The following is a 15,440-nucleotide window of genomic DNA, read 5'->3' as shown; positions in this document are numbered from 1 at the left end:
GCGCGTTTCGTAAAACGAAGGATGCAAGGGACTATGTTCTTCTTCTCCTGCTGTGTTTCGGATGCAGCTTGCAAAGCCACGACATAGAAGGATTAGCAGAATAAGAGGAAGAACAATAACACACTTACTTGTCGTGTTTTATATTAGAAATAGAAACGATTATTTGTTATTTGTGCTAATGGCGGACAACACATACTCTGCACAAGAGCCGACAGAGCGTCAATCTGTGTCGTCAAAAAGAGAAAATACGATGCAGCAAGGCGAAGTCGAGACAAAAACGACAGAAAACCTGAATAATTATCAGCGTGTCTTTTGCCAAATGGAGGGCACTGAAGCAGGGAAAGGGTTTGCTAAGCGTCGTCGAAGTTACCAGTCTTCTGCTGGACCGGTAAGTTTGTCTAATTTCCGCTATATAAGTGAAGTGTTTGTTTGATAGCTTAAGCTAATAAACGAGCTGATCATCAAGAGATGTCGAGTTTTTCCTTGAAAATTTTTAGCATTTTGTAATTGTACTATAAGTCCTTGTTGCATGGCAATGCAAATCAAGTTAGAAATCATTTTTACAATCATAATTGGAATAAATTGGGTGTAAGTTATATTATAATACTGCTTAGCTTGCACATCCTTTCTTGTGTGGTCCTCCTGGGTAATGTTAGCTCCTCTGCATCTCCTCGCCCTCCCTGCATCTCCAACACCCCTACCTCTCCGCCCTCTCCCTCTCCCTCTTACAACCTGTGTTAAGTCCTCTGATTGACTCTGTGATGATGAGAAAAACGTCTGATAAGACTTTCGTGGTTAGATTACAAGCCTTTAGCATTAGCAACGGTTTCAATAGGCTGTAAATTATGAAAGAAGTTACCGTGCCAAAAAATGATGTGCAAAATAAGCGAATAAATCACAGACACATAGTTAAACAAGTAACAATTCATCATTTACTCTAATCGTTACAATGAATATTATTAAGTAAATTTTATTTATTTTTCTTTGTAAATAAGCCTCGTCACTTGACTTGTAAAGGTTACTCTCGGCTGTCTCAGACGACGACATCTCTGTCCTGTGTCCGTAACTTCAGTCTGTTGTTCGCCTGTGAGACGTAGATTGCAATTATCAACTCCACCGATAATGGCTGCTATCATTTGACAACAACATCAGCAAGTATGGCTTCCAATGTCACGCAAGAACTATGATATCACGTATCACTTCTCGCGTACGCTTTGTTGTGAAACATTGTTTGTTGACCAGACAGTTGTCACCGACTCTGACCTATTATAAAGTCATTCAGTGAGGAATCTCCTGTCGCCGATCAATCGTTCAATGTGAACACTGCAGCAACTGAATGCTCCTCACATAGTCATGCATTGTGAAAAGAGCAGTGATGAAAAGACTTTGAAAATCGCTCAATGTGAACTCAGCAAAATTATATGTTGTAAATAAAAGTAGAAAATGACTGAATGATAAACCAAACCACTGCAACAGTTTAAATGTGAATCTTTATTCTGAAGTGAGAATTTTATATTATTTAAGATTATTTTAACCATGAAACTGTTTGATAAACATGTAGATTGCAGCAACATAGATGCATTTATGTGTTCTCGTCTCTGTGTGTCTGTCCATCTTCATGCTTTGGTTACATCAGAAATCTTCAGGTCTAAACACAAGATATTATGAAACAGTAAATACATCATTACAGGTTGGTTGGCGTAAATGTTTCACTTCTACATTTCTCTAAACTGCATTGTGAACTCTCATTGTTACATTACCTCAGTGTTCACCTTAGCCTGTCCAATTTTCTTCATTACCTAAAGAAAAGGATAAACACAATATTATTGTGGGTACTGTGGGTAAACTTATCAGGGTAATATATTACTTAATAAAATGCAGAATTGATCTTTGATAAAACACATTCAGATGTCCAGTGTGACTACAGCTCTGTCATTAATGTGTGAAGTGAAAACAGACTAACATGTACTCACATTTTTTATGTATATTTATCTTCCCATCAGAGCATGTTCCCTTCACATAATCTGATCTTTTCCAATCTCCAGAATTCCATCCCTCATTACATTTAAATGAAATCTCTCGATCACTGTGCTTCACGTAGTTAACTCTGATGGGTTGTATATTGTAATCAGTATAAATCTCATCTGTAAGTTTGCATGGCTCTAAGAGAGGAACAAACTGATTTAAAGATACTGAATAAAACTTTATAACGGGATTGAGAATAATTTAGTATTGGATGACTTACTCAGACATTTTGGAGGGGTTTCCCATCTCCCATCTCTACACCTGTAATGTTTTCTCTGTTCATTCAGCACATAGTAAGATTGGCAAGAGTATGTTACCTCCATGATGACCTCACCGGTCATATCCTTAGTGATAAAATCTCCATTTTCAATTTCAGGTGGTGGAGGACAAATGCTGCCTAATGAAATCACAGTATTAAACATTGTACATAAATTACAATATACAACATAAATTGATTTTAAATTGAACGAACAGATTATACATACAATAAACTAAACAATGATACAAATTTAAAACCAAAATCCTGGAGACCCATGATCGGGTTTAGGTGATGGGGGTTGAAAGGGTGTTCTGGTGGTTGAGAAAAGAACAAACTTTTGGTGGAATGAGATTGTTTGTGTTTGGTGTGAACCCAGCATTAGACGTCATTTTATATATTAAGCTCATAAATAATGCAACAGGCACAAATCTCTTAAAACGTAGATGCAGATTCATTCACGGAGTAATAACTCAGCAGGGCAAACATTTTAAATAAAGTTTGAAAGAGTACGTAAGTGTCGTCTGTTTATAAGGTTTGTAAGGTTTTTACTCTTGTCAATTATATTTCGGCTTAAAAAATATTGTGTTCACTTGTAAAGAAATTTGTAAACATCATAAACCTTTGATAATCACAGAGCTTATTTTGGGCGATATTCCAAAAGTCTATGGGAAAATGTTCAGGCTTTCGATCGAGGGAACCAGCGCTGCACTTACTTCCAAGTTTTCCTGCAATAATACGTCATCTCTGAGGTTCTGGATTAGTTAGCATAAAGTTTTTTTATTTATATGGATGTATGATGCATATTGAAAACACTGATCACAATACGGGAAATATAAGAAATAAACAATACATATTTTAATCGGATGTGTCTGCAGAACACAACACACTTCAAATGCTTTCTTTCCCCATCGGTTCAGGACTTTTGAAGGAAAAATACCAAAATGAGAGGGTGGCGGGAGTTGGGTGTGAAAAACAGGAGACTCCCGGCCACAATGGGAGTGTTGACGTGTATGGTTTGCATCTTTGATAAGTAAATGTGTTTGTTAGATGTTGTGTTAACTAACTTGTGCAGCCAATCGTTCCAATCCATTTTTCATCTCTACAAGTCAAAGTTCCTCCTGGAATTTTGTCATATGGTTTATTGCACTTGTATCTCAAAGTTTCAAAGTTGTTGAATAGATTTTTCTCATCTAACAGGGTCACATACTGCAAGTTCTTTGTCGGTTTGGTACACTGAGCTTTTCCTGTAATGAAAATGTAGTTTTTGACCAATGTAACATGTAAAAAGATTTACAGACATTAACATTTAAAAAGCAATGCATGTATGTACAGTATACAATCTCTATACATTTCTTTATACAAATGAAATTGAAATTCGTGGCAAAGGTTTTTGTGAATTTTACTCACGAATGCATTCTGGGTAAATCCAAGTTTGTCCATCACACTTAGCGATGGTCTCGTCCATAGATTCATAGCCATCATCACACTCATAGCGTATTGTGTCTCCATGAGAATATTTCCTCTCATCTTGTGTTTCATCAATAAGTTTGCAATTGTTTACCGTCAGAAGAGGCTTTAAACAAACAGTTGGTGATCTCTCTAAAAAAAGTTTTATGCAAACATTATTTTGACTGATATTTTTATTTATATTTGAGAGAAAGGATTGAAACGCTTTCTCACATTTTTATAGTGCTGTTAATCTATGTAAATATTTCCTACTATAGTGGCTATTTGACTATTTGAAGAGATGCCAACCCCTCTGAAAGCTCACCTTCACACTTTGGTGCTTCGTCCCAAGCTGTTTTGTGGCAAGAAACTCTGCTATTCCCCTTTATTGTGAAATGTGTTTGACATCTGTAGATTACATGGGATCCATATGAATACCATTCTTGAGGTTTAGAGATGATGACTGCGTTTTCAACTTTTGGAGGACTGACGCAACCCTCTTCATCCACTTGAAAAAGATAAAAACACAGGGTCTGACATACTATGACTTTTTTTGCAATCGGCCGTATGATGTTCGTAGAGCAGGCAGAAAATCCCATAGACTTAACATTGCACCAAACTTTGAGTCAAAGCTCTGTGTGAGGATTTCGTAGAAACATGTGGGCTGCCACAATAAAAGCCGCTGGCAAACTCTGTAAAATGACACAATAAAAATCTACTGTAGGTTGTACCCCTGTGTCATAGAGACATTAGCAGCTGCAAATCCACTCCCTAGCAACCAAACAGAGTTCCCTAGACACAGTTTAGCAACACCCACATCTCTTTTTCTGAACATTGTGGAGACATGGGGTTTGCTCTAATTTGTTCACTAATTTTAGCATCATGCTATATCATGGTAGTATCATGCTAGCATCATGTGAAAACATGTTAGCTTTATGCTTTAGACACTATCATTGATGTAATCTTGTTTACTACATGTTTAATCAGTTTAACACAATGTTAACATGTGGTATCTTTATGCTTAAACAGTTTTTCAAACTTAACATTTTTAAAGCTTAATTTGTAGCTAATTTTAAACTATTATTAAACTAACTTTATGGGCAAAGCTTTGTCTAGCCAACATAAGGTTTGCCTACAAAATACATTATTTATTGCTACTTGTGTGCCAGTTTATATATTAAAGATGCTCAAATCTAATTGTTGTCCTTACTTACAAATTATTCGTTAACTTTACTCAGTTGTCAAAATGTATACATTTAACTAGTTTTTTAAAGTTACGAGTACTTGCAGGGGACATAAGACGACCTACTTTTCGCCTTTAGTATATTTTACTCAAATCAAGCAAGTAGCGGCATCAAAGCAATTACTTTACTACACCAGCGAGAGGCAGTGGAGAGCAGATCCTGCCTGTACGCAGAAAAGATTCCCAGCATGCTTTGCGCCAGACTGCATTTGGAGAGTACATTTTTAAAAATATGATTATTTTATGTTTTTAGTAAAGTTAAAGACTTTATAGTGTTTAATATTCACTTCTCTTAGATATTTAGAAGATTTTGACATATTTTTCAGTGGTTACCACAGTTTAGAAGATATGTGCATGTGATTAGGGTCTGCGAAGCTCATGTGATTTTTTTACCAATGAGCATAGTCTATGCATACAGTTCTGAGATCAGTCTCCTCTTGCTCATTTTGTGTTGCACAAATCAAGGTGTTTAATTTATGCATTTTTAGAATAATATTTATGTGAACTGTAGTAAAATTTAATCTAGCTATACAGTATTCAGAATTTAGTACTGCAAACTTGTCCGGGTTTACAGTGCAATAAATCCAATGGAAATTCTTAAATTGGTAATAATAGTTCATTCTGAGTACTCCACACTAAGTCAAGAGTACATCTGAACTAATATTTTTAGTTACTTGAACTCAACAATACCATTTCATTTTACTTAGTTTTTTTAAGGCAATCGGTCTGCATGCTTTTTTAAGTAAGATCAACTAATTAGATTTTACAGTGTTGGTTTCTCCCGTCTACTGTTGACACATTACCTTGAGTTTTGTGATGGTTTGAATCATGAAGCACATACAATTTCTGCAGATTGTCCAGCGTTTCTTTCCTTTAGATGTCAGTGTTGAACACTAGGCAAAAAATACATTCTTCCTCTGTAAGCCCAACATTCAAAAGACACTCACGGATACATCTCGGCTCATTTGACCAACGGCCATTGATGCATGTTGCTGCTCCCCACCATTTCCCAGTTAATGGTTTATAACCCGTGTTGCATGAATAAAAGATAGTGTCCTCTGTAGGGGGATCTCTTTCTATGTACCCGTTTTCCAAGATTGGTGTTGTGCAAGAACCTTCCTTTACTGTGAAGTACATAAATACAGTCACATTATTATCAATACGCAGATGTTGATGGTGTTTAGATGAATGATGATAACATGACCTACCAACGCAGTTCTGTTTGTTTATCCATGTGCCTGCAGAATTACAGGTGATTTCTATGAGTCGCTCGGGTTCAAATCCTGGATGACATTTGTATTTTATTCTTGTATTGACATCGTAGTTAGTGCGTTTACGACTCACAATCTGTGCATTTGGGATGTTTGGTGCTTCACAGGTATTGTCTGGAAAACACATTTGTCACATTATTATAATGTAAATGATTTGATGTATTAATAGTGTTCACAGATTAATAAACAGATAGCGAGAGTTGATAGAAAGACACACTGTACCAGCACACAGTGGATCTGGTTTCCAACCATCTCTTGTACATGTGGCCTCGGCTGCCATTTGACGATATTCAGACAAACACCTGTAAGATCTTGTCACATCCAATTTCATATTGCCGTAGAAATAGTAACTTGCAGAATAAAGACGACTGTCACGTGGAATTACACATCTAATCTCTGAAAGAAGATGAATTGTTGAATAAAACAAGAAGTTAAGTTATAAATCCAAAAAAGGTTTCTCTGTATGCTCACCCTCACAAGTAGGATTGTTGTCCCATTGCCCATCATTCTGACATTTAAATGTTTGTGTGCTTTCTTTTGTCCAGAATATCCTGAATCTTTCAGAGCAGATAATTTGCACAGTTTCTCCAGCTCGAAAGAAAGTTTTTCCCTCGGGTTCAATTGCTTTTATTCCATATTTTATTTCCTTGAGTTCACAGGTTATTTCTGATAATAAGTATAAAAAAGGGTCAAGCTTATATGACTTTAACTGAATGTTGTAACTATTTGTTACATCACATAGTAATATTCAGGGGTCAAGGTGAAATTAGGCCGAAGATCTAACACCTTTGTGCTTCTCTGTTTTTAGGACATATTTGACTGTGGCACTGTTGACTTTGTATGACACATGCAAAATGATTATAATAATAAGAAACTAACAATTTGATCAAATAAATATGCATAGATTCTTTTAAAATTCTTCGGTCTCTGATTTGTCTTGTACTGTAAGAGGAGAATTTGACTGTACACAGATTTTAAACGTAATATAAAAAATATTACTGCAAAATATCACTTTGTTTTCATTTCCATGGATTATTCTGAATACTTTATTCTTATTAACAGTGGAGCATCACCTTCACACTCCGGCTTTAGACTCCAGCCATTCTCTGTGCATCTTGGTGTTCCCTGTCTGGGTTTGTATCCCCTATCACATTTGTATTCTAGCGTGTCATCTTTCTTGTACACTTTGAGTAACTCAACAGTCCCATGTGGTATGTCAGGTACTGTGCATGTTTTCTCTGAATGAAGTTGAACAGATGCATCGTTATTTTGAAAAAAAAAGGTGCATACATATTTGATGTTGAATACAAAGAAGATATTAAACTAACCTATACAAAGAAAGGTAAACAGGTTTGAAAAAACTCTGCGTTAAGTAAATGATGACCGAATTTTTATTTTTGGGTGAACTGTGTCTATAAACCCAGTCTGTGAAACCAGCTCAAGTGCTTTAGGGATCAAAAAAGTAATTTCAATAAGTCAACATACTGCTATGGTAAATAAGGTCAAACAGTATCAGTCATAGGTTTTTGACATGATTTGAACATTTAGCATAATTTATAACATTAACTGCAGCTGTTCACATATGAAAAATCAGCAACTTTTTTTTATTTTGTGTTTTCATAATTTAGTTAAAATGTCCACATTTCTAGTTTTCTCTACTGGTTTAATTTTGTCTGTCTATCTTTATATGTCAGCAAATAATGATCATAAATAAAGCATTTACCTAAACAATCAATTGATATTTTCTGTGTCAATTAAACAAATTCATGCAGCGGTTTCTAAATTGTCTGAAAGGTCAAACATGTTTTTTACAGATTCTAATAATTTCTCATGAATACATTTTAATCGTCATATTTAAGTAAACATTTTACTACCTGCAGCGTTTGAGGATCCAAGTGCATTTAAACCTAAAATCAAACAGATGATTATTGGATATATCTCCATTTTCCAGCGCTGTGATCTGTTCTGTGGTTCATTTGAAGAATGTTCAGTCATGCAAATATTTGACGACCAGTATCTTCAGATAAAAGCAAACACGTGTCAAATGAAATGAAATCACATGTGTGTTTAGGTAAACATAATACACGTATCACAGTTCTCTTCTTCTCCAGGAATAAAAACATTGACTCATACTGAACTTTCTCCTCAGTGTTGTTCCTCCCCATAATGTCCTAATGTCCCCTGTAATCCCACATCTTTCAGATGCTTAATACTCTCTCTTTTTGTGATGTGTTTTTATTCAACACAGCAAAGTTAGAATCCCTTGTTTTTCTGCCATTCATTCTAACATTTAGGTGATCTTATGACATAATGTTTCCACCTGACCCGATAACAAAAACTCCATCACACACAGTCATAGCTCACAACAGTGTATTTAATATCATGTTTTGGTCAAAGATATTCAATTCTCTCTCATACAGTATCTGATCATATCTGGGTCATTTTCACACTTAATTTGATTATGAGGGAGCGACGAAAATGAATCTTTTAGCTCTAAAGCTCACGTGTGTACATAAAATGGAAAGTTGCTCAATGATGGAGAAAAGCGCTAACTCACTGTAATGTGTTTCTTAAAAATAATAAACTGTCAATTTAAGAAAGATTATATGAAATCATTCAACTATATGATAAGCGTGTACAGTAAGAAAACAGTGGTTATAAATGTGTTTGTGTGCTCTTGTCACTGTGTGTTTGTCCATCTTCATGCTTTGGTAACATCAGAAATCTGAAGGTATTAACACATAAGATGTATTAACAGCTTCACAATCTTCTAAATCACTGCACATTAAAATCTCAATAGAAATAGACATTCAGATTTTTTTTTTTTAACAATATTTGCCTTTACATCAAAATGTTGATGAAATTAGTAATTATTCTATACAAAATTTGATAAAAGAAATGAAATCTTTGATAAGGATGTCATGTTTTTTTTTATCATTTGAATTTTCTGTGCATTAAATAATAGAACAATATTCAACAACTTTCTCTAAAATGAATTGTGAACATTCATACTTGCATTACCTCAGTGTGTCCACGTGAGTTTATTTTGTCTAATGTCTTTTGTCACCTAAAGAAAAGAAAAAATTAATTGTGTCTATAAACAATATTATAAAATGACAAGGTTTCAAAACACTTTTAGAGTTAAATGTGATCACTTGAGTAAACTATTAACTGCTTCTTCTCCTGATTGAAACTCATGTGAGGAGAAGAGTTTGAGATTCTCTGAATGATCTGTCTTTATAAATCTTCCTCTTAGAGTACATGCATGAGATAAAACTGTGTTTAAGACATTTGTAACACATTCAGATGTGAACTTTGAGTGTAAGAACACTGTGTTTAGTATAAAGAGACTAACATGTACTCACATTTATTATCAACTTTTATCTTCCCATCAGAGCACGACACCACATCTGTGTATTTTCCTCTCAAAACTCCAAACATCCATTGATTCTTACAATCATGTTAAACGCTTTCACCGTGTCTTACATATTTTCTTTGCAGAGGTTGTATGTTGTACTCCTCATAAATCTCTGGTGTCAATTCGCAAGGCTCTTCGAGAGACAACGTCTAACTGATGAAAGTTGCAATGAGCGATTTCTGTTAAAAACTAAATTAACACGCAAGCAAACAATCAAACAATTTTGTGAGTGTATGCTAGATGTCTAAAAGTCGGACTTGGGGTATATTCTCATATCATCTTTAGTTATTTGTTCATTTGCATTATTATTTTGCTTGGCCCTTGAAAAACTTCCCAGATGTGTTTAGATGAAATTCAGACTCATTTGGTATTAGATGACTTACTCGGACCCTTTGGAGGCGTCTCCAATCTCCCATCCTGACACCTGTAAAAGAGTATGAAACCTTGGTGATGATTTCATCAATCATGTGCTCAATGTTATAATCTCCATCTTCGATTAAAGGTGGTGGATGACAAATGCAGCCTTAACAAATAACAAACGGATGTTCGTCCAATTTGAACTGTTTTCTACAGTTCATAAATAGAATATTGATACACTTACCTTTTGTTACCTTCTTCTGAAATGAAATGTAGAATTTGTTGAATAAATATTACCTGTAAAAGATCATCTTGTAAAATATGTACTTTTAAAGCGAGATTGAAAGTGTACTTTTACTCTTGAGTATATTTCTAAAGGTTTATTTCAAGGTTGTTGTCTCTTTTTACTGGGGGATTATCAATTGATTGATTCTTTTACAACATTTATTGAACAATTGGCAAAACCCTTGGAATAGGTTCACGAATCAGTTCAAATGTTTTGTTCAGTTCTCAGACCGATCTGAATCGGCGGGTAACTCACTCCTAGCAGCGGGAAACTTATGATCACGCAGAACACAAAGAGCGTTGCATGAAATGGATATAAATCTTTACGGTGCTTCATGCATTCTGACTTCTTTGCAATGTTAAACGTGCTGTCTTCTCATGCTTAACATGGTCAAATAGTCAAAAAACAAGTTGGGTGTATTACATAGTATATTGCTGTATCTATCTTTTATAAATGTGATCAAACTAAATACTCTTCAAGATACGAAGTATGCAATACTACTCTATAGGTACTCAAGATTAATATGAGATTGGCAGAAACCCTGTGTGTTACCTTTGCTTTAACAGCAGTGTAAACGCAAAACTCTGGATGGGTTTACTTTAGTTTGACTTTATTATTCTGAATAGGTTGTGTAGGTTACATTGACAGTGGGACTAGATGAAATTTACAGAAATGCTCGTCTCTTCTGTGTTTGTCTATTCTTTAGTCTCTGTATGTATATTGTAAAGATATCTGTTCATGATCATAAGAATAAGAAAAATATGAATAAATATAATATGAAAATATTGGCAATAATATATATTTTTTGAATACTATATAATCAGATCAAAAGTAACGGAGTTATCAGCTTCTTGAATAGTTTTTCATTGCATGCGTTTTTACTCGAGTGAAACAGCGACTTTTACTTTTAAGTCTTGAGTATTTCTCTAGTTACTTCTTCTTTTACTTGAGTAAAGGTGTTGGCTACTCTACCCACCTCTGCCGATCACACTCCTACTCAAACAATATTGCATGAGTACATCTTCAAGGTATTCGTTTATAGGTTGATTCAGATATACATAATTTTGTTGGTTTTATAGTGTTAAAAACTGTTAAAAACTTCAGGACCAGCGTTTTGCTATGTTGTCTGAAGTGGTCTCTGTGTGTAATATGTTTGTAAATTAGTTGATAGTGATTAGTGATATATTTTTTTAAATTCGTTTATAGTTAAAATGGAAATTCACAGCAAAGGTTTTTGTGAATTTGACTCACTAATGCATTCTGGGTAAATCCAGGATTGTGTGTCACACTTAGAGATGGTCTCTCCCATTGATGCATAGCCATCATCACACTCATAGCGTACTGTGTCTCCATGTGAATATTTTCTCTCATCTTTGGTTAACATGAATTTGGAATTGCTTACTGTCAGAAGAGGCTGTGAACAGACCGCTACAATAAACGGGAAAATAAACAAGATAAAAACCAGAGTGAATGAAATTTTTCTCCGTCTCCTCCTGACAAGCACGCTTGCTTTCAGTGCAGAGAATGACAAGTTCTGAAAGTTTCCGAAGATTAGTCGAATCAGGCTCCTCCTATCGAAGCATTGAATCTTCGACTATTCAGGTCAGAATTGTTTTTAATAAACACTGATAACACTGATCTATCCCAAAATAGCCAGGCTGTGGTCAGGTTGAATGTTAGTTCCATAAACCTTTGAAAACTATTTAAAAATGTCAAACCAGAAGTCATGTAGAACAGGACAAAACCAAAATAAATGTGCTAGTGTCCCCTCCGCCATATTCAACCGTTCACATTGAGAGGACATGGTGAGAACCATTTAGTTTAGTCTAGTTTTGAAATACTGAAGGCGATGAACAGCACAACAACTTTAATACTTGATAGTCTATTTGAGATGTATTCTGTATATATCTATGTAGACTTTTAAAATAGTTGTATATATGATTGTTTATTTGTCATTGGTCGATGTAACTTTTGTATGTGTGCACTTGAACCACTGTTTAAAGGTACAGTGTGTAGAATTTTGAAGGATTTATTTACCAAAATGTAATATACAATACAAAACTAGGTTGTAAATGGTGGAGAAATACCTTACAAAATGAACCAAAATGTTTATATTACCTTATAAGGAGCCATTTTATGTATATACATCGCGGGCACACCCTTACATGTAATATATCAAATTGCAAAGCCACGTTTCTATAGTAGCACTACATGGACAAACTAAGCGCGTTTCGTAAAACGAAGGATGCAAGGGACTATGTTCTTCTTCTCCTGCTGTGTTTCGGATGCAGCTTGCAAAGCCACGACATAGAAGGATTAGCAGAATAAGAGGAAGAACAATAACACACTTACTTGTCGTGTTTTATATTAGAAATAGAAACGATTATTTCTTATTTGTGCTAATGGCGGACCACACATACTCTGCACAAGAGCCGACAGAGCGTCAATCTGTGTCGTCAAAAAGAGAAAATACGATGCAGCAAGGCGAAGTCGAGACAAAAAACGACAGAAAACCTGAATAAACATCAGCGTGGCTTTTGCCAAATGGAGGGCACTGAAGCAGGGAAAGGGTTTGCTAAGCGTCGTCGAAGTTACCAGTCTTCTGCTGGACCGGTAAGTTTGTCTAATTTCCGCTATATAAGTGAAGTGTTTGTTTGATAGCTTAAGCTAATAAACGAGCTGATCATCAAGAGAAGTTGCGTTTTTCCTTGAAAATTTTTAGCATTTTGTAATTGTACTATAAGTCCTTGTTGCATGGCAATGCAAATCAAGTTAGAAATCATTTTTACAATCATAATTGGAATAAATTGGGTGTAAGTTATATTATAATACTGCTTAGCTTGCACATCCTTTCTTGTGTGGTCCTCCTGGGTAATGTTAGCTCCTCTGCATCTCCTCGCAGAGGGAATAGAAAAGGATAAACACAATATTATTGTGGGTACTGTGGGTAAACTTATCAGGGTAATATATTACTTAATAAAATGCAGAATTGATCTTTGATAAAACACATTCAGATGTCCAGTGTGACTACAGCTCTGTCATTAATGTGTGAAGTGAAAACAGACTAACATGTACTCACATTTTTTATGTATATTTATCTTCCCATCAGAGCATGTTCCCTTCACATAATCTGATCTTTTCCAATCTCCAGAATTCCATCCCTCATTACATTTAAATGAAATCTCTCGATCACTGTGCTTCACGTAGTTAACTCTGATGGGTTGTATATTGTAATCAGTATAAATCTCATCTGTAAGTTTGCATGGCTCTAAGAGAGGAACAAACTGATTTAAAGATACTGAATAAAACTTTATAACGGGATTGAGAATAATTTAGTATTGGATGACTTACTCAGACATTTTGGAGGGGTTTCCCATCTCCCATCTCTACACCTGTAATGTTTTCTCGGTTCATTCAGCACATAGTAAGATTGGCAAGAGTATTGTACCTCCATGATGACCTCACTGGTCATATCCTTAGTGATAAAATCTCCATTTTCAATTTCAGGTGGTGGAGGACAAATGCTGCCTAATGAAATCACAGTATTAAACATTGTACATAAATTACAATATACAACATAAATTGATTTTAAATTGAACGAACAGATTATACATACAATAAACTAAACAATGATACAAATTTAAAACCAAAATCCTGGAGACCCATGATCGGGTTTAGGTGATGGGGGTTGAAAGGGTGTTCTGGTGGTTGAGAAAAGAACAAACTTTTGGTGGAATGAGATTGTTTGTGTTTGGTGTGAACCCAGCATTAGACGTCATTTTATATATTAAGCTCATAAATAATGCAACAGGCACAAATCTCTTAAAACGTAGATGCAGATTCATTCACGGAGTAATAACTCAGCAGGGCAAACATTTTAAATAAAGTTTGAAAGAGTACGTAAGTGTCGTCTGTTTATAGCACCGTGTAAGGTTTTTACTCTTGTCAATTATATTTCGGCTTAAAAAATATTGTGTTCACTTGTAAAGAAATTTGTAAAAAACTTGTAAACTTCATAAACCTTTGTTAATCACAGAGGTTATTTTGGGCGATATTCCAAAAGTCTATGGGAAAATGTTCAGACTTTCGATCGAGGGAACCAATTTAACATGTTAAAAGATTTACAGACATTAACATTTAAAAAACAATGCATGTATGTACAGTATACAATCTCTATACATTTCTTTATAAAAATGAAATTGAAATGGCAAAGGTTTTGTGAATTTTACTCACGAATGCATTCTGGGTAAATCCAAGTTTGTCCATCACACTTAGCGATGGTCTCTCCCATAGATTCATATCCATCATCACACTCATAGCGTATTGTGTCTCCGTGAGAATATGTCCTCTCATCAATAAGTCTTGAATTGGTTAATGTCAGAAGAGGCTTTGTACAAAAAGCTACAATAAATGGGGAAAAAACATTTATTTTACATTTTTTTACATTTTACATATTTTACATCCACCAGAGTGGATAAACCCAGTTAAACCCAGTTTAATGCCACAGCAACATTTATCTTATTGTATATTATTAAGACGAGGCTACATTTGACTGAAAACAAAGCTGAGAAAAAGTTCACATGGAAACATAGTGTTAAGCATTTGAATGTTCAATATACCTTTAACTCCACATTGTGGAAATGGATTATCCCAGTTACCATCTGACCGGCATTCGATTGCTCGCTGGCCGTACATCATCATGTTGACATCAGTGCATTTGAAAACTAAGACATGTCCAGATGTGTAAGGTGGATTGATTCCTGGATGTCCCATTAAAATGTGAACATTATTGAGATCTTGCTCATGACAGGTGACTTCTACAAGAAGTGAAATAAGAATGTACAAGAATATAAAGGTCGCCTTTGGAGAAAAACAGGTCTTATCTTTACTCTGTTTATTCAGAGGCCACAGTTTGGTAAGATTTTGGCACAGGAGCCCTACCTTCAGCATTAGTTGTAATGTCCTTACATTTCAAAAGAAGAATAAAGAGAAATATCTCGCAGGATTTCATGTTTAGCTGTAAGCAGAGCATCATAAAAGTCCTTGGATTAATACTTTTTAATTGAATTAAAATCGAATGAAATTGCATTTATTTGTACAGAGCTCTTAATAATATGTGTTGTTACATAGCAGCC

At 35.0% G+C, this 15,440-nt stretch overlaps 2 protein-coding genes across 3 annotated transcripts; both read right to left on the bottom strand.

The window, feature by feature from the left end:
- Positions 1 to 1,471: 1,471 nt before the first annotated feature.
- Positions 1,472 to 11,645, bottom strand: LOC130429524 (complement factor H-like). The gene is made up of 18 exons (XM_056758140.1): positions 11,557 to 11,645; positions 10,264 to 10,316; positions 10,046 to 10,086; positions 9,610 to 9,815; positions 9,257 to 9,311; positions 8,119 to 8,261; positions 7,318 to 7,482; positions 6,716 to 6,910; positions 6,467 to 6,640; positions 6,182 to 6,358; positions 5,921 to 6,097; positions 4,056 to 4,238; positions 3,692 to 3,883; positions 3,349 to 3,528; positions 2,246 to 2,422; positions 1,974 to 2,162; positions 1,761 to 1,799; positions 1,472 to 1,648 (listed from the first exon to the last, which is right to left on the bottom strand). Exons 6-17 carry the CDS (start codon positions 8,237 to 8,239, stop codon positions 1,774 to 1,776), a joined length of 1,956 nt encoding a protein of 651 aa, XP_056614118.1. The 5' UTR covers positions 8,240 to 8,261; positions 9,257 to 9,311; positions 9,610 to 9,815; positions 10,046 to 10,086; positions 10,264 to 10,316; positions 11,557 to 11,645; the 3' UTR covers positions 1,472 to 1,648; positions 1,761 to 1,773.
- Positions 11,646 to 12,318: 673 nt separating this feature from the next.
- Positions 12,319 to 15,339, bottom strand: LOC130429525 (coagulation factor XIII B chain-like). Of its 2 annotated transcripts, XM_056758142.1 has the most exons (6): positions 15,247 to 15,339; positions 14,925 to 15,122; positions 14,539 to 14,706; positions 13,657 to 13,833; positions 13,385 to 13,573; positions 12,319 to 13,200 (listed from the first exon to the last, which is right to left on the bottom strand). In XM_056758142.1, coding segments are annotated over exons 1-6 (825 nt in total). In that variant the 5' UTR covers positions 15,338 to 15,339; the 3' UTR covers positions 12,319 to 13,198. The 2 variants fall into 2 exon arrangements, with proteins under 2 accessions (XP_056614120.1, XP_056614119.1); XM_056758141.1 differs by having other exon boundaries at positions 12,319 to 13,573.
- Between the last annotated feature and the right edge of the window lie 101 nt (positions 15,340 to 15,440).

Source organism: Triplophysa dalaica, chromosome 10 (genome assembly GCF_015846415.1).
Source record: "Triplophysa dalaica isolate WHDGS20190420 chromosome 10, ASM1584641v1, whole genome shotgun sequence".
NCBI classification, from domain to species: domain Eukaryota; kingdom Metazoa; phylum Chordata; class Actinopteri; order Cypriniformes; family Nemacheilidae; genus Triplophysa; species Triplophysa dalaica.
This window is presented reverse-complemented; position numbering and strand designations above follow the sequence as displayed.